The following is a 23,667-nucleotide window of genomic DNA, read 5'->3' as shown; positions in this document are numbered from 1 at the left end:
TATAAATGTAAATTGTATTGTTTACTCGTGTTTAAATTTGTACCATGTTAAATTTTTTTAACTCATCTGCTAAAATTACTGAGTGAAAGCCACAACCGGCATTTAAAAATTAAAGTTCAAATGAAACTCATCTGTACTATATTTCCCAATCAAATGTATTACCTTTAATTTATTTTGATAGTCCATCACCTGTCCACTCATCTGAAATTTGATTGCAGAAATCTCTTCCTTTGCAGTTCCCTGGAAGCTTTTTACTTGTTGTTCTGCTTTGTCTAGTTTACTCTGCAGGTCTTTTACAACTGCCGTTATCTCCTCGGATTTCTTCAACTCTTCCTCCATCCTTTCTTTCTCAATTGTAGCGATATTACAATTCAGTTGGTTTTGTTCGACATTCACCTCTTCACGTAACCTTGCTATTTGTTGAGAAATGTCAACACATTTTTGTTCAGCAGCATGCTTTTCTGAGTTCAAAGTGCAAATCTGTATGCCCAGCTCTGCCATTTCAGTATTTGTCCTGCAAAGTAGCTCTTTTGTTTCCCCGTGCTCATGCTGTACTTTTTCTGCCTGTTTTTTTGCTCGTAATAGCTCTTCCGTAATGAATACAAGTTTTCCCTTAAGTTCGGTTATTTGCTGAGCTTCACTATCTCGTTCTTTCTTCAGGTAATCTTCTTTCTCTTTCAACTGCAAGAGTTCTTCCATATGATCCCTATTCAGTGATTCGATCTGTTCTTTTAGATGTTGAACTAAATTTCGATATTCCTCCTTGGAGCAAACAGCAAGATCTAGATTACTTTGTACATTTTCCTTTTCCTCAACTGTTTGTTTGAGTTTTGACCTGAGTTCACAGATCTCAGTCTGTAATTGGGTTACTTCACTCTGACAGGCTTCAAGCTGATTTTCAGTAATAGTCAAGTTCTCAGTCAGCTCCTGTACATTTAACTGTGTTTTCACCAGTGAGTCTCTTTCAGCTATTACGCCTTCTGAAAGTTGAGTTTGTTGTTGCAAGCAGTTTTCAAGGGCCAGCTTATCTTTTTCTAGAATCTCTATTTTTGCCTGACTCTTCTCAAAGCTTTCTGAGAGTTGCTTTAGAAGGTTGACTTTTTCAAGCAAGGCATCCTCCATCTCCAACTGGAGCGAAGCGAGAGACTCTTCACTCTGTTTTGATGTTGATAATTTATTCTCTAGCTCTGAAACCATTTGTTTCTTGACCCGATTATCTTCCTGAAGATTTAGAAAACTGTTGTTCAAATCATTACCTTGCTTTTTCAGATTATCGTATTCAGACTGAATATTCTTCAGTTTTTCCTCTGTCATCTGAATCTGTCTTATAGAATTTTGCAAGTTCTCATTTAACTGCTTGTTTTCTTCCCTCAGTTTCTTTTCTCTTTCATCCACTGGCAATGAAGCATCATCTATCTGGCTCTGTAGCTGTTTCTCAGAGGCGCTCAGTTTGTCTACTTCAGCTTCAAGTGATAAACAAGTCACCTCCAGCTCTTTATTTTTTTCCAGATGTTTCTGCACTGCTTGCTGAAGCTTTTCATGCTCATATTGCAATTTCTGATGTTCAAAGTCAGCCTCGTCTAATTTGGCTTCCAGTTTGAGTAACTGTCCGTCCAAATCGTGCGTCTTTTTCCTAAGATCTTCTTTATTATGGAAAAGAGTAATTCTAACCTCTTCAAGGTTTTGTGCCTTGTTACATACACTAGACAGCTCCATTTCTTTTGTCTTAAGTTGATCAGAAAGAGTAGTTATTTGTTCCTCAAAAGTAGCTTTTAATTTTTCATATTTGAAGTTAGAATCTTCCTGCTCAGTTGTCTGCAGGTCAGCAGTTTCTCTTTCTGATCCAGTGGTTTCCTTAAATTTATTCAATGAATATTCCAATTCTTCATTTCTTTCCACAAGCTTTATACTTTCCTCCTCAAATATTGAAGTAGTCTCTTTTAACTTCAACTCTAGTTCATTTATTATAGCTTCTTTTGATTTCAAATCATTTGTTAACTTCTCCAGCTGACACTGGTGATCACTATTCAGTCTCTGCAATCCAATTCTCTCCTTCTCACCCTCGTTCAACCTATCAAGCAGCTCATGGATCTTCTGAGCCGAGTCATAGTGAATAGCAGTCTGTTGTCCTTTCTCAGTCAAAATATTGTCTATCCTTGCTATCAGTTCTAGGTTCTTCTGTTCCACTGTGAATAACTTGATTTGAAGTTCACTAAGGCTATTACTTTTTGACTTTTCAGAGGCCTTGATCCGTTCCATTTCTTGTTTTGAACCTTTTAGTTTGACTTCATACTCTTTATTTTGCGTTTCCAACTCAATAAGCCTCGTCTGAAGTTCTTTCTGTTTTTCATCATAACTGGATTCTAATGTCTGCAAACGTGTCTGAAACTGCAAAATAATGTTCTGAGTAGAAACTGAGGCTTCACCTTCCTTTCTCAGCTCTTCTACCAATTTCTCCAGCCGGCTGTTTTCCTCCATAGTCTCAGCAATTGATTTCTTGACAGCTTCCTCTCTTTGCTCATGCAAACACGTTGTCTTCTGCAGCTCTTCCTTCTCCACCTCAAGCTGCTGGATCTGCTCATGCATTTCCTTTTGCTTTACCTCAGATTGATCAAGCTCAATGCGCAACTCGTCTAAGGTTTCCAGCTGCTCAGTTAATAGTACATTGTTTATTTCAGGACTCGAAAGACCTTCCGGGGCCTATACAGATGCAAACAACATGTTAGATGTTAAAACTTCTTGATATCAATCAAATTTAGACTTCTGCATTGGAGCCTAAGTCAGGTAGTTGCCGTTGGATATGTGGCATTTATTTTAGAGGCACAACCTGGAATTGCAAAGGACAACAAATCTTGAATTCTGCTGATGCTAAACAAAATGCAGATTGCATACAGAGGTACCCTTTACTAATCCTAAGGATTTTCTAATGTTGTGGAGGAAAGAATCCAAAAGTTATTAAAAGAGCTTCAGTTTGGAGAGACCTGGATATTGTTCTACATGGGGGAAAAAAAATATCCCTATACCAAGGCATTCTCCTTGTTATCTCTGAATGTATTTGTGCTTGGAATCTGATCACTGTGGAGTGGATGTGTAACATGAAGAAACAAAACTACCACGCTTTCACAAAATCACTGGACATTATAGTCATGAGAATACAACGTTAACAAGCCTTCAGATTAATAAAAACTCTTCTCGTTTGGGATGAAATTTGGCGTTCTGTACTTTAGCTCTTAAGATACGGTACATACTGAGGTTTGTTTGGATGCATTGTCCCAAAACATTACAATACAAACACTGGGATGACGCACTGGGAACAGCGTTCTATTTGAAGAAAGTATATATTGTTCTCTAACTGAACAGTATGATATGTACTTTGAAGTCTTTTGCAATTTGGGAAAAACAAAAGAAGCAGAAGAGCCTGGAGTAGAGAAGAGATAAGCAAGAAACAAAGCTAAACCAAGAAGAACAAGAGAAAAATTCAGTCGAAAAAGAACATCTGAGAAGGAAGCAGAACAGAAGAGAGAAAGAGCTTAGATTAGTATGTGAGAGGAAAAGAGTGGAAAGGGGTTTAATAACCAATATATTCGACAAAATATACATGCCAGTTTACTGCTACTTACCTGTGAATAGTTGCTAATCAAACTACTTATACTGGAACATCTACTCGGCGGTTTCCAAAGATGTGATGGAGAATGAGGCAAGCCAAAAGATCTCCTGTTCAAAATAAATGAAATAGTCCTAAAGTTATTAGTTGATCGCAAATGTAAAAATCCTCAGACAACTTGCCTTGTTTCAATATAGAAATTGCCTTTGACCTATAGTTGGCCTCCTGTTTGGGTAATTCTCTGTTTTCAGCTCAAGCACTGCAACTTTGAAAGCAATACAAATACAGTTTATATATATATTTTTTTTGATCAGCTGGGTGTTGGACACATGCATCCCACCTATACATGGAAATTCCAGCGATAGATTGTTGGAATGGAATGCTCACTCTCTCCTTCCTCATTTTCCTGGAGTCTCTGCCGCATTGTACCACGCCACCTTCATCCACCTTACTGGGCCCGCCTGGTTCGAGTCCTATCTAACAAACCGTCTTCACTTTGTCTCTTCAAACTGTTTCTCCTCCCACCACCACCCGGTTAACTGTGACATACACCAGGGCTCCATCCTCAGCCCCCTCCTCTTCCTCATCTATATGCTCCCTCTTGGTGATTTCAACCTGCAGTCACGAGATAAACGTCCGTGCATGTGTATGCGGATAACACACAAATCTACTTCTCCTCCAGCTACGACTCCAGGTCTGCTGATGTTCTATTGGGTTGTTTGGAGGATATCAGGGTGTGGATGAGCGCAAATTTCTTTCAACTCAATGTGGACAAGACAAAAGCCTTACTCCTTGGCTCCTGTCAATGCCTTCTGTCTCACGGTTCTGACCACTTCAACCTCCCCGGCCGATCCCACAGGTTCACCAAACCGGTGCGAACCTAGGCGTCAGGTTCGACGTACAGCGGTCCCTGAACAGGACTCCCTTTCTCCAACTCCACTACATTGCCTGTCTTTGACCGTACCTTACTCCAGACCTAGTCAAAACACTCGTTAATGCATTCGTCACCTCCCACCTCAACTATTCAAATGCCCTCTTTGCCGGTCTCCACATCTCCACCATCCACAAAATTCAGCTGATCCAAAACTCCGCTGCCAGCATACTCATCTGCAGTAAACTCTGTACCCCTTCACACCAGATCTAGCCAGGCTCCACAGGCTTCCTAGCTTTGAACAGATCAATTTCAAGATTCTTACACTTGTTTTCAAATCCCTTCATACCGTGGTACCTCCCTACCTCTCCAACCTGCTTACTCTGCAACCCACTACACGCTGCCTCCGCTTGACTGGCTCCGCCCTCCTGCATGTCCCTCGTTCCACCATCGGCAGTGCGCATTCAGCCACTACACCCCAAAACTCTGGAACACTCTTCCTCTACGCCTATATGTTGCCCCTTCCTTCTCCATCTTCAGGTCGCGTCTGAAGACCTTCCTCTTCGACCGTGACTACACGGACATCCTCCCCCGGCTCGGTGTCGTGATCGGCCACTGTCAAGCTACCCTGTGTGAGGGGTGGTATAAATGCAAGTTGTTGTTATTGTAAATTTAAAACAGATTGCTTCCCTCTTTTTCTTCCAGGTCCCACCATTCATTTTGAAGACGGACGTTTCCTCTTCCTTTATTTTTTAAAAATATTTTTCATTAGCACAGAACAGCCGATCAGCCAAAAACTGAACAATCTTTGACATAGTTTTCAGGTCTAACCTAGGAAGCTGGGGCAGTGAATGAGCGTATGCCTAATGGTGTTTCAGGGGGTTAATATGCTGCAGCAATGGCAAATTGAAATAAGGATGTTTGTTTACAACAGTATCAATGAGCTTCCCTGAGTGGAACAAGTTAACAGGAAGGATGATTGAGGCCAGGATACTGGACTCATTTAAAAAGCAGCTTCATGTTGTGATGGTAAGAAGGTTGAGTGGGTGCCTGGAAGGCTAAGATCAAATGGGCCAAAGGACAGTCCTCATCCAAAGCAAACCTTGTGATCACCTGGCAGATCGCAGCATAGGACCAGAGGTAATAGACTCAATTCCTGGGTCTGACAGGTTAGCTGATCTCAACTGGAACAGCGGCAATAACTGACAAGACAACTGAACTTCACTTGGATCTAATTTACTCTAATCTTGCTCTCTTCTTCCCCCCTTTCAAGGTTTCTTCAACCTGCATTTCTGTTGAGCATGCTTTTGTGTCATCTTTCCTCTCTTTGCCCCCAACTCCCGGCTCCGCCACGCATCCAGAATTGTCCAGTGCTTAAGAACGAGGCCCCAGTGTGAAAGGCGTTGTGCAAGTGTAAATTGTATTGTACTCTATTTATCTAGCATTTCACATTCAGAGTTTGGCAAGTTCTTAGATAAGTAGATTTAGTAAAACTCACATAAGTCATATCAGTCTGGACCACATTTAATATGACTTACACGAAGTATGAGGTACGGGTATTATTTAAGGAACAACATCAATATTCTGTAATACCCCTGACATAATCTTCATTTGTGGTGAAATAGCTACCCTTGATAAAATTGCTTCATGAAGCTCCAAAGTCCAATCAGCATCTACCAACTCTTACCTTTGACAGCTCTCTTAGTTGCTTCTTCGAATGATATCATGTTTGTCCTCTCGATCTCCTTATCCTCAACTGAAATTGCTATTTATAGCTTCTATTGTTAAAATTATCTCCAAATGTTCTGGGCTCTAGCTCCTCTAACCTCAACTGATATTGCTTATTTATCTCTTCCATTGCTAAAATTATCTGCAAAATGTGTTTCCTCTTTCTTGTTTGGAGAAACCCAACGGTTTATCCCCAGAACCTTACAATGGTGAGAAATTCCTCAAACTGCGAACACTTTCACAATGGGCACTAAGATGGACTGAAAATCATTGTCAGCATCCATCACGTAGGTCACTACAATGTCTCATCTCTGAGGAATTCAATTTAAGGTGTCGGGTTGGCTTAGTTGTTAGTATTCATATCTCTTAGAGTCAGGTGACTATGGGTTCAAGCCCCATATCGGGACTTTTAACTTATAGTTTTAGGCTGACATAGTGGTGGGCGATTGCTACGTTGTCAGGGATGCCATCCCTCAGATGAGTCAAACTGAGGCTCTATCTACCCACTTGCCTGGATATAATAATAATAAATATTAATAATCCTTGCATTTGATATAGTGCCTTATTACATTGTTGAGATGTTTCAAAACGCTTCACAGAATATATTATAAAGTGGATTCACTGTATTATGTGGGCGAAATGCAGCAGCCAATTGCTCACAGCAGTCTCCCATAAACAATCGTGGATTGAATGACCATTTTTTTTTGGAGGGGTTATCATCCCCAGAAAGCGATCCGCCAATCGACTAATAACAGGGTTCCTACTTACTGCTAGGTAAACAGAGGCATGTGGAATAAGGAAACATGCCTAAGGTTTTTCTCCACCCAGTTCCTCTATCTTACAAGGCAAACGCGCTAATCACGACGCAACAGGAGTCCAAACATTATCGTTACTATTGTTATTATTTGAAAAGAGAAATGAGTTTCGCACAGTATCCTGGCCAACAATCCCCCAGATAAAATTGGTCATTTATTTCATGGCTGTTTGCAGGACATTGCCGTACCCAGATTGGCTGCTCCATTCATCCACAAATACACACACTTTACAGTAAATCAGAGTTTTGAGACTTCTTGACAACATGAAATGGCATTATATCAAATTCAACAATTATTATTAATAATTGTTCTATTCAAAGTAAACCATTTATCAATGTTACCGTGCAAATGTTGGCCAAGCAGCATCCAAGTCATGCCCTCTGGAAGCCAAGTCAAGTTGAACTTCGTTTAGTTCATACAGGTGATTGATGATATCAGAACTGAGATGGGGTTTCAGCAATGGGCTTCGTACATAGTACCAATCACTATTTATTAAAGAAGAGAAAATCATTCAATGAAACACAGGACAAATAAAGTGTTCACATAATAAAACGTTATGATGGAGATACTGTCCATTTTGCAAAGAAATAATGATATATAAATTCATGTTACAAGAGTTACAATTTACAAATGTAACCGTCGCAGAGTTCTCTGTATTACTGTGATCTGATTCTATAGGTCACTACCACCTGTCAACAACACTTCAGAGAAATCAATATGCAATAGTTGGAAGGAACCTTTGATTGGGGGACATTTTAAAATCCAAAGGTAGGTCATAACATCAATTTGCTGTTTAATTATGTTACAAGTATTCTCAAAACTATTAATAATTCAATCTTTTGAAAGACTATTATACTGATTGGGAACAGTTCTAATATCCACTCTCACCTTGTAACCTTTACATTCATTAAACATTGTTGTAAGGTATCAGCCAGTCGCTGGTGGACCAAGGAATAGCGAATAAATGCCCGGCCTTTTCCAAGTGAGGTTTTCAGCTTAACAAGAAAATGTTCATTTTAATTCAAGCATACAGAATTCAAGGTAAAATTTTCCCCATGATGAATAATCAAGCAGTGCATTATAGTCTAGTTCATTGAGTACTTTCCGGGTATATTTCAGCCATGCGATTGTGGAACAATTTGAAACACACAGTCCATCAGCTAACACTACACCGAGGAAGTGTTTTTTTGCTGAGAAACTGATTCACTGCAGCATAAATACAAAGAATGCAAAAAAAATTTCTTCAATATTTTAAGGGACTGATTTTCATCTTATCACACACTATAAACTAGAGCCAGTCATGCTATCAGCTTATTATTAACAATGAAGCCTGACAGCTAAGAAACAGTTATCATTCTCATTTTCCCTTCCAATCAGAAAGCATAGGCTCTCGCAAATCAATCTGCAGAATGGGTAAGGGCCACTGATACCTTTTACTATTGATTTTCACCATAAATAACCAGTATTTTGTGGATACAAAATTACTAACAGTTCTTGAGAAGAGAGGGGAATTGAACCATATCACCCTTCCTGATCCAGTGAGTTACTAATCTTCAGACATTGGAGAGGCCATTGTCAATAATCCATGGATTTTGAATATCTTCCAATTTAATGTTTTCAGGTATTGTTTTGACACTTTTTTTTAAGGCTGATGCAACAAGATCACAAGTTTAATTCAGTTGAAGAACCATCTGCCCTTCAACCCATTTGATCTCAACTTCCAGAATACCTGTACTCCCCCCCATCACAGCATCAAGTTGTTTTTCAGACAAATCCGATGTCCTGATCCAACCTGTCGATTGGCAATCTATTCCAGTCATAAGTTAACTAATTAGCAACTTCCATCTTATCCATCCAGTATTTGCGTTTTCTATTCTTACTTCCTATATGTACCTTCTATTTATTTGTATTAAACCTCATTTATCAAATATCAGCCCATATGCATAGCCTGTTAAATTCTCTTTATAAGGCCTTTAAACTAGAATGAATTTCAAAAAGCAACTAGACAACTACCTGTCAAATGAAATCAGTTATTAGATTTAGAGATAGGTTTATCAAAGCAATCTTTTGTCAGAGGTTAGACAGGTAGGAAAGATGTTTAAAATTGTTACAAGGTTATTGGGTTGATATTTATTCAAATAAATCAAGCATTGGTCATATCACATGATCACCTTAAAATGTAATTATTTCACAGTTCTCAGAACTATTTCTTTTTATTCATTCATAATTGGGTTTACGAAAAATAACAGGTTTATACAGACAATAACGGATACAGATGCACACGAGCGATAGGCAACCAATGATCTAATCAAATGTTTCACTGGACCACAGATGCTAGAGCAACACCCAGTTCATTACCACGATCACCTAAACCCAGAGATTAGATTACAACCTCAAAATGTTGCTCCAACCAGGTGCTTATTTGTGAAAAAAAGTGTACACGACACTCCAATGCAATTCTAGAGAACCTCAGCGCCTTACCTCAGGGATAGATTTGACAAAGCGAATTCCATCATTAGCTCCTTTCAGTTTAGTCAGACAATTGCAGAAGTAGTCCCAGTAGTCTCTCCGGTTTCCGAGAAAGCTTGTTTTTTCCTTTTGGTCAAACTTCAAAAACAAAAATCAACCCCATTGTGAATAAGGAAACAGTGCAGATAATTGAAGGACCATGCAAAATATTATAATATTGTTCAATCATGATTTATATCCTGTAGAGTCCTGTAGCTCAGTGGTTAGAGCATTCGCTTTGCAAGCGAGAGACCTGAGTTCAATTCCAGGCAGAGCGAAACCTTGGGCAAGTTTCCTTACTCCACACAGAGCCTAATAATAATCCCTCCAAAAACAATAATAAATTGGTCATTTTCAATCTACGACTGTCTGTGGGACATTGTTGTGCGCAATTGGCTGCCGCGTTCGCCCACAAATATACAGTCAATTCACTTTACAGAGTGTTCTGTGAAGCGCTTTGGGACGTCCTCCCGACGTGAAAAGCGCTATACCAAATGCAAGGATTATTATTATTATATCATTTGTTTTATATATATTTATATGTTACATATAAATTCATGCCTTTATTACCTCTCAATTAAACTTTTCCAATGCACTTCTCACCGGACTCCCAAGTTCCACCATACATCTTCACCCACACAAAACTCTACACGGCTATCACCCTAACCCTTGACAAGCTCCACTGCCAAAAAACAAATTGACTTCAAGGTCATCACCCTCAAATCTCCTTAAGCCCTAGCAGCTCCCTATCTCCGTGAATTTTGACTACACTCTTCTGTTCGGTCCCTCTGTTCGGGTAAATCTGGCCTGCTGCTCGTCCTGCCCTTTCCACTCCACCATCAGTGACTGAGCTTTCAGCCATTATACCACCTATTTCTGGGTTTTCATTTGCCCTACCCCCCTCTCTATTCACTGCCTAAAAAAAACTCTTCAACTGCACTTACAGTCACTTCCTTCTTGCTTGGGGTCTCAGCCTTCTGACGAGCTGAAACATTATTCTACATCAAGGGTGCTATACAAATACAAGTTGCTGTTGTAGCACAGAAGAACACAGTTATCACAACATTATTTTGCAGGCTTTCTTATAGTATGATTGGGGTGTAACATTTATTTATCCAAAATGAGAGCAGAAGCCTCTTGCTAGACGTTTGTGCACTGTGTCCAACTTCTGGGTTATTAGGGTACAACCAAAGTTTCTTTCCATTCACTGCCAGGAAGCAACTTTGGTGTCAGGGTAATTTGATGATCTGAAAGTCGGTCAATTTACAGTATGTGAAGCATTAGTCATTGTTGCAAAGTGAAACAGCTTTCTACCGCAAGCGAAGTGCTGCAAACTCTGGAACACTCTCCCTCAATCTCTCCGCCTTGCCCCCTCCTTCCCCATGTTCAGGTCGTGCCTGAAGATCTTCAACCGTGCATACAGTCACCCTCCTACCCACCCCCTAGCTCAGTGTCAGTCTCCACCACTGTCAACCGCTCTGAGATGCTACCCTGCAAGAGGGGCGCTGTATAATTGCAAGTTGTTGTTGTTATTGACGGCAGAAACGCTGACTGATAATCATTCCCAATTATAAAACATTGGAATTGGTTGGGAATTTATGGACCTCAACTACTGAGTTATACCAGGGCTCCACTGTACAACATTCTGCCATCTTCTCACTCTCTCCTATTCTCTCATTAACATTCTTTCTCTCTCCATCTCTCTCTGAGTGATTCTTTCTCATTGAGTATCTATCCTTCTTCCTACTTAATAAAATTAGATTGAAATGGAAACAGGCCATTTGGCCCAACTGGTCTGTACTACACGTGTATGCTACACATGAACCTCCAGCCCTCCTTATCCCATCTCCAATTCTGTTCCCTTCTCCCTCCTGTATGCATTGTTTCCCAACACACTGATGCTCTTCGGTTCAACCACAGCTTCTGGCAGTGAGTTCCATATTCAAATTTTCAAGACTAAGGTCGATAGATTTTTGTTAGGTAAAGGTATCAAGGCGTATGGAGCAAAGGTGAGTAAATGGAGCTGAGGTACAGATCAGCCATGATCCACGAGGGGCTTAATGGTCTAGTCCTTTTCCCATGTTACTTTGCTCATTTCATAAAGAAGTTACTCCTAAATTCCCTTTTAGATCTGCTATTGGCTATATTATATTTATGCTGACTCATTTTAGACTCCAATAAGTGAAAATAGCCCATTAATGGCCACCTTATTGAATCTTAAACACCTCTGTCAAATCTAGTCTCTATTGTCTCATATCCAGAGAGAAAAGCTCCAACCTGTACAATTTTGCTTGATAACTGTATCCACTCGTCCCTGGTAACATACCTGTAAATCTACGCTGCATTCTCACCAATGCTACAGTATCCTTCCTGAAATAAAGGCCAGGACAGCACACAGTTCCACAAATCTGGTTGAACCAAGATTTTATAAAAAAAATTAACATCACTTCCCTACTTTCGTACTCTATTCCTCTGGACATGAACTCTATTCACGTTCTTTATGGCCTTGTCTCCGCACACTCCAAGACACCGTCCAGCGTGAAGGACGCTATTTAAATGCAAGTTGTTGTCTACCTGTGTTGCTAATTCTCTCTTTTTCTGAGTCCGTCTAACGTACTATTTCTGTTTATCATTCTTTTTTCTGTTTTTCTCTATCCCTTCTGTGTCTCTCTGACCCTACCATGTACATTGTTAGATAAACAGTTAGCTTCATGCTGATGCAATGTGTGAGTAAATCCCAGTCAGTAACAACTCCAATGGAAGAGCCAGCACCGCCAGACACAACATGCCAAATGACTTCATTTGTGCTGTAAATAGCTATGATTCTATGAAACAGGAATGATTGTAAGGCAGTCTTCAAATTGAGGTCTGAGTTGACACGATAAAGAGTGGGTTATGGAAGATAGCCTCCACTTCTAGGGAATTCTCACTGAATGATCAGTTTTTTTTCCCCAAAAAGAATATTATTAATATTATGGATTATTTTTATTCCAAATTGGGATCAATTTTTGTGCCAGCCATACTTTTTGTGGGGTAAATTTCACATATGTTCAAAATAAGCCAACAATTGTGATGATATTAATGCAAGTTTCTCCACAGAACCATAGAAATTAAAGCACAGGCCAAGGCCATTCGGCCCATCGTGTCCAAGACAACTGACTGCAAAGCAAATCATGAATCAATTTCCTGCATTATCTTACCTGAAGTAGATATTCTAACTTTAAGGAGAAATTGTGGAGATTGGTGCTGTCATCTGTAACAGGTTCACCAGTTTCCTTGTGTTCTCGATTTAGCTCAGAAATTGCCTCTTAAAAAGTAACATATTTTAGAATTTAAAATACATACATTAAAAAATATAAATCTCCAGGTTGCACTCATACCACTTGTTCTAACATTACGATTGTTCTAATATTACAATCTACTTGAGTTAATTATCTCTTTTCAAGAGCCATTTCATATTCTTGAAAACAATGGTGTCTCATATGCAGTGATTTCTAAGGGAGCTGCTTAATAAGGAAATCAAGTGGGGATTCTATTTGGTAAATGGAAGTGTTGGATCAAGAATAACACAGTTACTAGTGGGAACTATTCTCTGGAAAAAATTACAATGGAGCATAGTTCATACGAGTCCCTGCAACATATTTCTGGTTTCCTTATGAAAGAATCCCATTAGAGATTGACGCATGATAGATCTGTAATGTTAAAAATATTAAAATTTAAGTTATTTTCATCTTCCCCAGAATTGTTGCGGCAGATACATTGAACAAAGCCTGTGCTATTTAAAAGGTAGTGTGAGGAATTGAACATTGTCACAGTGCCTCATTTTTTACTCGATTTACAGTTCAAGTCCTGTATGTGAAAAATGATAGCTTCACAACAAATTTTATTTGTTATTAAAAGGCAATGTACTGTTTTACAAAATTTACAGTAATATTTACCTTGCAGGTCTCGGATTATCCTTTGGATCTGGCTCTCTCCAACAGATGTTGCCATCATGACCTTCTTCACACTAAGCACAAATGTCGGTAACCTGTTTGATTAGAAATATTTTATTTACTTCAAGTTACATCAAATCTAATTATAATATCAATACAACATATTCCATAGTAAAATGATTTGAATCTGTACTATCTTTTAAAATCTACATTGGACGTAGCACTCTTACATATAGCTGTGATTACAGTAGGACAGACATCAAACAGACAAAGACAAGTGTTTCTTCAATATAGCCTCCATAGAGACACTCAACTCTTCCCACAATTCTATCCTGGGTAAAAGTATGTTGACAGAAAATCAATAAGATATGAAGGTGAAACTGTGCATATCGCAATAAACCACAAACGAAGAATCAGGAAGATCCTACTAAATGATAGATATGTAATAATCTGCTTAGCTTGCTGATTCTCCATATAAATAAGGATAGTTGTGGCAAAAATGGACTGAATTGCTTATAACTTATGGACCACAGTGCTCAAAAGGAATTTTAGCCAATACTCACATATTCCTCTTCTTTACTCCTCACAACTTAAGAGACCTCAATCCCGGAATTATCCTTCTAACTTTTTTTAATGCAATCGACATCAGTGTCCTTTTGAAGGCACAATACATGAACATCCACACAGTATTCCAATGATAGCCTCAGCTACACAAGTATGAAATACAGTCAATGAGGTGGCCTGCAGATGTAAGCTAGTATTTATGGTAGTGGAGAGCTTTGCAAGCAACCTGACACTACAGCTGCATTTGTGTTCCAGGGCACTCTAAGCCTCAAAGTTCACAAGTCTTGGGTTAAGACCCAAAGGGAGACTGCTAGGTAGAACGGTACAATTTATTTTCTCCTCAGATATGAGGCATAGAGTAGAGTACAACCCTAACTTTCTACTTTTGCCTCAGACGCTGTAGCCAAATACAAAATTATCTTACACTGAATAAATGGTCACCGACTTCAAATATTTGTTACATGATATCTATTGGAGTCACAGTTATATAGATCAATGTTCTTGTCTGAACTAAAGCCATCTTCAATAACTGCAAAGTGCATTTCTGAACCAGTAAATACTAACTTAATTAATTTGATTAATATGGAATGAATATAATGCCAAGAAAAACAAATTTATCCCTGAAGATTAGAATAAAAAGCTGCTTCTGATACAAAAAAGGACCAAGACCTTTTCAGGAGAGCAAAAATGAGATACTGCATGTTTCAGGCCGAGAGAAAAAGCTCTTGAGAATGGGTCTGGCAGCACAGCTTTGATGCAATGTGGAATTCAGAAAAAATCATGTTATCAGGACTGCATTGAGCGAAGTTCTTTCAAAGGAAGTAGCTCCTTTCATGTTTCCTCTGATAGACAATGATCCTATCCCAAGATAAATGGAAGATAAAAGACTGAAGAGCATACATTAAACAGCACTATAATTGTGCAGTGAGTGTTTACATAGGCAATTCAGATAAAATAATAATCCTTGCATTCGATATAGTACCTTATCTCAAGTTGTCGAGACAATAACTTGCATTTATATAGCTCATTTATAAAGAGGTAGTAGATATTATTTCTCAAATGGTGCTTTTCCTGCTTTCTCACTGGCCGATGCAACAATTCAATCTGCTGGGAAACATCTGCAGGGTAGCATCTCAAAGCACTTCACCAGATGTGGCTTTGCGTATTCTGTGGACAAATGTGGCAGCTAATCTGCATGCAGCAACATCCTACAAACAGGCACGGAGTGACTGACCAATTTAATTTTGAGAGATTGTTGGCCAGGACACTGGAGGAAACTCCACTCTCTTTTCGACAAGAGTAGCAAATAGAATAAAAAGCAGTTTTTTGTTCTAATTTTTATGTTAATGTGTTGGGGATGGTGGAATACATGCTGAATGAGGATTCTTACCTGTACAGGCAATTAGGAAGTTCCATCTCCCGTGGTGGTGGGGGGGGGGGGGGGGTAGAGTGAAGAAATTACCTGCGATACTGAACTGGTTTGTTACTTGAGCACATAAAAACTCTGTGCCCTGGCTGATGGTATCTTGGTACAAGGCTGGCACAAGCTTGTGGAAAGATCACCTGCCCAGACAGGGCATGAGTTCCCAAAAGGACAGTATCCCAGGTAATTTCTTCACTCTACCCCTCCCCCCCATCCGCATGGGTGACGGAACATCCAAATAGCCTCTACAGGTAGAATCCTGTTAGAAGTTGATATTTGGGAATCCATAAATCCCCACACGCCCCAAGTCAGCGCTTCCACACCATGACATCAACAACAAAATTTGCATTTATATAGCGCCCTTCATGCGGGGTGGAGTCCTAGAGGCTCGACAGTGGCGGAGTCTGACAGGAGCCAGGGGAGAGGGAGAGGAACGGTGGCCGTAAGCACAATCAAACAGGAAGGTCTTTAGACGGGATTTGAAAGCGGGGAGGGAGAGAATTCCAGAGCTTCGGGGCATAGTGGGTGAAAGCAAGGCCGCCGATAATGGAGCGGACGGGACGAGGGACAACCAGGAGGACGGGGCTACATAAATGCAAGTTATTCTTCTTTGCAACATTCCTTACAATACTGTAACTGGATCTATAAGTAAAACTAGTTAATTAAGTTGGAAATCTGCCACATATCTATCAAACCCCAGCATTTCAAGATATTGATTGCGCTCCAAGATGCTACCATGCGAGAAGGAGCTAGAAAGAGAAGAATATAACTGCGCTTTAATAGTGGTAGCAAGTGCGCAAGACAAGGCAAATCCAGCAGCATATTACTGTAAGCATCCAATAGTTAGCTGTGAGGGAGGCAGACTTGCAGATTTGTATCATATATTTTATAGAAAGCCAGTCAGGAACCTCGGTGTCTTGTTCGACCCTCAACTGTCTTCTCCCCCACATTCAAGCCATGACCCGCTCTGCCTTCCCTCACCTCCGTAACATCGCCCGACTCCGCCACTACCTCACCCCTCAGGCCACTGAAACTCTTGTTCATGCCTTCATCACCTCCAGGCTCGACTATGCAAACGCACTGCTTGTCAGCCTTCCCAACTCCTCCCTCCACAGGCTGCAGATAATCCAGAACTCTGCAGCCTGTGTCCTCTCCCGCACCAAACTCCGTGACCCCATCTCCCCCACTCTCGCCCGACCCCACTGGCTCCCTATCCTTCAGAGGATCGAGTTCAAGATCCTGGTCCTCACATACAAAGCCCTCCATGTCCTCGCCCCACCCTACCTCTGCGACCTCCTAACCCCCTACCAATCCGCCCACTCCCTCCCCTCAGTCGGCTCTGGCTGCTCCACGTCCCCACCATTGGCGGGAGAGCCTTCAGGCACTCTGTCCCCAACCTCTGGAATTCTATCCCCCAGTCACTCCGCCTCACCCCCTCCTTAGTCTCCTTCAAGTCCCGCCTCAAGACCCCCCTCTTTGACCATGCCATCGGCCACCCCCCTTCTCCTCCCCCCCAAACCCCAGCTCGGGTCTGAAATGCTGTACTCTGTCCAGCGCCTTGAGACGTCCTCCCAACGTGAAAGGCGCTATACAAGTGTAATCTTGTTGTTGTTGTAGTATAGAAGGAAAGGAAAAAGAGAGCATATCTACTGTCCTGAATACAATAGATTACACAAAAAACCTAATAACTGGCGACAGCAAGTGGAATATATTAAGCAGAAAACAAAATAATCCAAATATCAAAAGATTAAATTAAACCAAAGAGGTAATGCTATGAGCACAATGAAGAAATTAAGCATCAGTTGGCTGAAAAAAAACATTTCTTGGATAAGTGTTAATGTTAGTATCTCCTCGCTTGCGGATAGAGTGCTCTAATGTAAACTGCTTTTTCCACAGGGAAAATCTTGCGCCTCACACCAACTCATGAGACCAGCTACCACCTGAAACACAAACTGAGCAACAAGGGAAGGGATTACACATTTTAAAGCTGGAGGTTATGGAGACAGAAGCAATCCAACAACACTGAGGAAGTAAAGGGAAAATGTAGCATGTGAAAGCAGAAGCTCAAAAAGCCCTTTGAAAAGCAGGTGGAGCTACGTCGCTTGGAAAATTCTCAAGTCACGAAGCACCATCTGGAAAGGTCCACCAACATCAAAGCAAATTTGCATGACTGAACAAGGAGCAACCACCACACTGGTCAGTGATGATATAGCAGCTCCAGGCAATGGATACGTAAATTAACACAGTGTAAAATCTGGTTTAATTCCAATAAGATTTTAAGTTAAATAGCACATTTCACGTAGAAGAACATTTCAAAGATTTTTACAAAAAGGAATGGGAGCCTCGGCTGGGAGAGATAATAATAATAATAATAATAATAATATAAAGATAAAGATAGAGATAAAGAGCAGGTTAGGGAGACTGCCAAAGGCACAATCATAGAGATGTGATTTTTAGGTGAGTATTTAAAGCAGAGAGCCTAGGTTTGAGGTGGAGGGATTTCTGAAGAATCCCAATAAGCAGGGAACAAAATGACTAAAAGCTCTCCCACCAAAGATGGGTGTAATGGACAGGGGTCGTAAAACAGGCCAGAGTTGGTGGGGCAGAAGGGATGGGCACAAGAATAAGTCCAGAGCAGACTGAAAAAGTAGGGAAGCATTTGACAATGACAAGGATAATTCCAAATTGTATCTCAGTTGAAAAAACAAAATTGATTATTATAGGTACTGTATTTGAATTAGTTGCTGTCGAGCACAATTGAGACAAACAATGTGGAAGGTGAGAGTTTGTAATGCTATTGCAGAAAACCATCAAAGCCATTTCAACGATAAAACTTGAGAAAATAATGAATTATGAGTTTGTGAAACCAACAAAAGCCACAATGAAGAAGTATCTATACGTAAATTCATGATCAAAACTAGGAACGCCTTCAGCCTGTTCCGTGATTTTATTAGATCACAGCAGTACCATAAATTATTAATCCCATCTCCCTGAACTTTCTCCATAGTCATTGAAACATTTACTTCTCAAATATCTATCTAACTTTGAAACACCCAAATCAATTCCGCATTTATGGTATATGATAGTGCATTCCAGTCTCACAATCGTTTATGTGAAGCTACTTTTTTCTGGTTTTAATTTTAGCCATCTTGCCTCTGTGTCCCCTTTTTCTGGATTAATCCACCAGAGGAAGAGTCATGTTGTTAATTTCCCTCATTCTCCTAAAGGCTTCAATCAAATTACCTACTTAACCCACCAACTCTTGAGAAGATAACGCAAATTTCACTGTATCCCAGGCATTACACTGGGGAAATGCACAAAGTGTGTGTAAGATAGTTAAATTACCCTTCAAAGCACTATCCTTTTTCAGTAAAAGCATCCTTTCAAGTCACTTAAGAAATCTGTAGGTTTTTCCCTTTTCTGCCTGTCGGGTGATGTTTATGACCACATGGCAATGCTCATACACAATAGTAAAAAATAAATCATTGAATATTAAATTTTAAAAGTAAAGTATAAAACAAAACATGACAGAAAACGTCTGAAGGTACAGCCTGGAACAAACCACAGGGCCACTCAGTTATAAGGCTGTGTTTTGAATCCAATGTTTTGCAGAGCACAGGAATGCAACTGGTCAGGAAGTGTCACTTGCAGTAACCACAGGGCCACAGCAAAGCTGCATTGTAAGGGAACCTGCGCTTTAAAAAGGCAATCAATAATGGAGTTGCCTTGTATTATGGTTCACGTCAGCCTTTAATCTGCTTTACACATTAATCACCTCTTACCTGAAACTCTCATGGACAAACATTAACCAGAGACTTAAAGACCACACACTTGTGTATCAGTATGGCTCAGGAGATAGCACTCTCACTTCTGAGTCAGAAGGTTGTGGGTTCAAGCCCCAAACCAAGACTTGGAAATCACATAGTCTGCTTATAGTCTCTATTCGTTCCTTTACTCCACACACCTCTGTTTATCTAGCAGTAAATTAGAACCCGGTTTTCTGGGGGTAATAATCCCTTAAAAAAAATGTGGTCACTCAATCCACGATTGTTTGTGGGACACTGCTGTGCACAATTGGTTGCTGCGTTTCACCCACAAAATATAAAGTCAATTCACTTCACAATGTATTCTGAGAAGTTCTTTGAGGCGTCTCAAAAACATGATAAGGCACTATATCAAATTGAAGGATTATCATCATTATTACGGCTGTTTGTAGGACATTGCAGTCTGCAACCGGGCTGCCGCAATAGCCCACAAAATCAACTGTCACACAATTTTACAGTATTTCCTATGAAGTGCTTTAAGACATCCTCCCAAGAAGTGCTGTACCAAATGTACGGCTGTTATCTAAGATGGTACCGAATTTTAGGAGCAGTTTTATCACAGGTCTTTCAAGAAATGAGGTTTCCAAATTAAGACTGAATTAATAAATGCTATTAGTTCAAAAGGATTTTCAGACCACTGAATCCGCAGTCACGTTATAATTTTGTTGCGGACTCCCACCAATCCTTCAATTTCTGATGCACATTATATGTGCAGGAAGCATTTGCTGCATGCTCTACATGTGCAAGAAACCCTCTTGCTATTTCCTAGCACACATGCACAACACATAGTGTCAACAGCGACAACCCAATTTCTTGGAAGTCAACCATATTGTAGTGAGGGAAAACAGATCGTCAGCACCAGCGAGTACTGTGTTTTTAGTATACCCCAGGTCTGCAGTAAACCTGTACTTAAAATGAACACGTGTTCAACCAAGGCACTTTCTAACGGGGCCACAATAGTACAACTGATTGTACTACAATGCTAAAAAGTACCGCTGCAGAACTATTGGCATCAGCTAATGAACTTGTTTTGCACATTACACAAGAAAAATAATGTTCTTAACACATGTTTGCTGGAGCCAATTTAGAGGGTTTCTAAAAATGCAACCTGTGTACACATGGGTATCCAAAACATGCATACAATCTATATGATCATGTGTAACACAAACCAATCAACTAGCATGTTTCATTTCAATCCCACGATCAAGATCTGTCAACCAAATTATCTTGCTACATTTTCCCAACCACCTCGCCAGTCGGATGCCCTTCAATCCTGTCCCTTTCAGAGGGCCAAGTGTCTGCCAGCTCGGTGCTGGGAGGTTGCGGGCCAGGTCGGAGCCGTTCCAGGGCACTATGGCGGAGTCAGGACTGGGCGCTCTGCATGTCACCACAAAGCCGGAGAGAATGGCCATTCAGCCGGACACAGAGAACTGGCAGAACATCAACTGACAAGTCTTGGATTGAAAAAAAATTAGCTTACACAGTATGCAGATTTTGTTGCATAATATATGCACAATTTTGCGCTAAGGTGATCTCTGTCCTGAACATGGGAGTGACGAAAGTGCAACCTGCTTTCGAAATGCATTAAACCAATGCAAATTTTAAATAAAAGGAGTCCTGGCATAGAATTATCTGACACAGCACATTTAGCCCAATTAGTCCATCCTGGTATTTATACTCCGCACCAGCACCCCACCTATTGACATGTGTGCCTACGATGCACATCGGGGCGCCTTCCGAAAGTGGCAAGTGCACCTTATCAGGGCGTGTATGAGTGGGCACAGGATGTGGTGTACACAGGGGGTCCTCCCGACTGTTTTAAAGGGAGTGGCCCAAAAAACTTGTTCACAACCTGTATGCAGTGAAGGAATGCACTGTAAACAACTTAATATTTTTGTATCAGGAGGAAGGGAAAAATTGCAAACAGAAGATGTTGTGTTTGTTTTGGATTTCTGTTGTACTAAATATATTTATAAATAAATATGTATTTTCAAAAAAACTATTCACTTCATCTATCATCTATTGTCTTCTCCCTCATGTACGTGTTGAGTATTCTCTTTAATACCTTGATAGGTTTTGCTTCATCCACAGAATCGAATTGCACATTCTCACTCTGGTTCCTTCTAACTTCTTGTTTTGGACCCCACAACATGTGGAAACAGCTCACCACAAAAACAAATCAGAGCACAACATCCTGGGCCACTATCACAAGCTCACGTAAGATGAGCCCCTCAGCCCACTTGATCTCATCCTTCCAGAATACCCATCTTTCCCATCACAGCAGCAAGCTGTTCTTTAAATAAAACATGACCTGGTCTAAACCACCCCACTGTCTCATATAATTCCTTGCTACTTATACTGGTGCAGACGAAAGAAAATTTTCAACCTTTGGCTATGATGTCTCAGTCTGGCTCAGTTGGTAGCACTTTTGCCTCTGAGTCAAAAGGTTGCGGGTTCAAGCCCCAGAGTTGTGACTCCGCACTCATAATCTAAGATGAAACTCCATTATAGTGCGAGGACATGCTGCATCATTCTATCCCGTCTACCTGTTCAGTTAAAGTCACATGGCACTACTCGAAAAGAGAACAGAGTTTCTCCCAGTGTCCTGACCAACAATACCTCAGATAAAATTGTTTTTATGAGACTGTTTGTGAGACATTGCTGTGCACAAATTGGCTGGTGGATTCACCTACAAAATACAGTCACTGCACTTTACAGTAAATCATGTGAAGGACTGTGACACATCCTCCCGCTGGCTGTATCAAATGCAAGGATTTATTATTAATAATGAAGATCTACAATTGACCTTGATACAGATGTCAATCTGGCACAAGAGATAACATTGAGAGGATTGTGGCATCAATATTGACGTTGGACCTGTGCCTAAAATTCCCTTTGCCAGTTTCATAGGCCGATTTACGGTAATTTTATTGGTACTCTCAACACAACTTGGCAAATAGTGTTCAGATTTGAGGAGATACTAATTTGGGGCTGGGGGAGGGATTAATGAAGGTTGAGGAAAACAATGGAAGAAGCTTTGGGGCAAAGCTTAGTGCCAAGGGAAAAGATTGGGGGGGGAGTGAATGGGAGGGTTAAAAGCACAGGCCATCGATACAATAATAATTCTTGCATTTGCTACAGCACCTTATCACGTAGTTGAGACAACAACTTGCATTTACAGTTTACATTTGTTTTCTCAAAGTGCTCCATAGAATATATTCTAATATTTGTATATACTGTGTATATAAATATATGTGCATCATATATAAAAAAAAGTAAATAGAGTTATCTGGCACAGCACATTTGGCCCAACTAATCCATAATAATAGATAACTATTTATTTGTTTTATTTATAATGCACTTTGTAGATATGTGTATGTCTCAAAGCACTCCACATAATATATTGTAAAGTATAAATATGTATATATACTTTGCAATATATATATATAGAATATAAATATATATATATAGGGAATGCATTGCCTGAAAGGGTATGGAAGCCAATTCGAGAAGAACTTTTAAGACAGAAGTAGATAATTATTTGGGGAGGACAAGTTTGGTGGGCTCTGGGGAGAGCGCGGGGTGGGGGTGGTGGGGGGGGAGAGCGTGGGGTGGGGGAGAGCGTGGGGTGGGGAGAGCGCGGGGTGGGGGGGGGAGAGCGTGGGGGGGGGAGAGCGTGGGTGGGGAGAGCGCGGGGTGGGGAGAGCGCGGGGTGGGGGGGGGGGGGAGAGCGTGGGGTGGGGAGAGAGCGGGGTGGGGGGGGGGGGGGGGAGAGTGGGATTGAATTGAATAGCTCCTTTCAAAGAGCCGGCACAGACCCGATGGGCCGAATGGCCTCCTTCTGTGCTGTATGATTCTCTGATCCTAATTCTATGATGACTTGTTTGTAGGTATAACACATGCATTGAATATATATATTCAATATATATATATATATATATTGCTACATATAATGTATGAACAGATAATATATATTGCTGTATATATATAAAATATATATATATATATATAAAGATAATATATAAAGCGCATCGCCTCACAGTAACGATGCCGATGCTAAGTGTGTGAGTGTCTTCCCCCCCAGTCAGGTACGGTGCACAGAGCTGGAGCTGCAGGTGGGGCCCTGCCCTCCCTGCCTTGCCTGCCCTCCCCTGCCCTCCCCTGCCCTCCCTGCCCTGCCCTGCCTGCCCTCCCCTGCCCTGCCCTGCCTGCCCTCCCCTGCTCTCCCTGCCCTGCCCTCCCCTGCTCTCCCTGCCCTGCCCTGCCCTCCCTGCCCTGCCCTGCCTGCCCTCCCCTGCCCTGTGACAGCAGCTACTCACAGTGAGAGCACAGGCCCCGCTGCCGCACCAACCCACACACTCGCGAGCAGTTCTCCGGGGGGGCTGTCGCTGCCGC

At 40.9% G+C, this 23,667-nt stretch overlaps 1 protein-coding gene across 1 annotated transcript in view; it reads right to left on the bottom strand.

Moving 5' to 3' along the window:
* The window catches only part of fyco1a (FYVE and coiled-coil domain autophagy adaptor 1a), a 73,427-nt gene extending 49,760 nt beyond the window's left edge, over positions 1–23,667 (bottom strand). Inside the window, exons 1-8 of the mRNA XM_042332493.1 lie at positions 23,592–23,667; positions 13,465–13,556; positions 12,727–12,833; positions 9,500–9,625; positions 7,907–8,013; positions 7,360–7,503; positions 3,621–3,714; positions 163–2,700 (exon numbers count right to left, since the gene is read on the bottom strand). Of these exons, the coding sequence (XP_042188427.1) occupies positions 163–2,700; positions 3,621–3,714; positions 7,360–7,503; positions 7,907–8,013; positions 9,500–9,625; positions 12,727–12,833; positions 13,465–13,522 (3,174 nt within the window). The 5' untranslated portion in view covers positions 13,523–13,556; positions 23,592–23,667. The remainder of the gene's footprint in view (positions 1–162; positions 2,701–3,620; positions 3,715–7,359; positions 7,504–7,906; positions 8,014–9,499; positions 9,626–12,726; positions 12,834–13,464; positions 13,557–23,591) is intronic.

The sequence above is a fragment of the Callorhinchus milii genome, unplaced genomic scaffold (assembly GCF_018977255.1).
Source record: "Callorhinchus milii isolate IMCB2004 unplaced genomic scaffold, IMCB_Cmil_1.0 Scaffold2, whole genome shotgun sequence".
NCBI lineage: Eukaryota > Metazoa > Chordata > Chondrichthyes > Chimaeriformes > Callorhinchidae > Callorhinchus > Callorhinchus milii.
The sequence above is the reverse complement of the archived record's forward strand: the minus strand, read 5'-3'. Positions and strand labels throughout refer to the sequence as shown.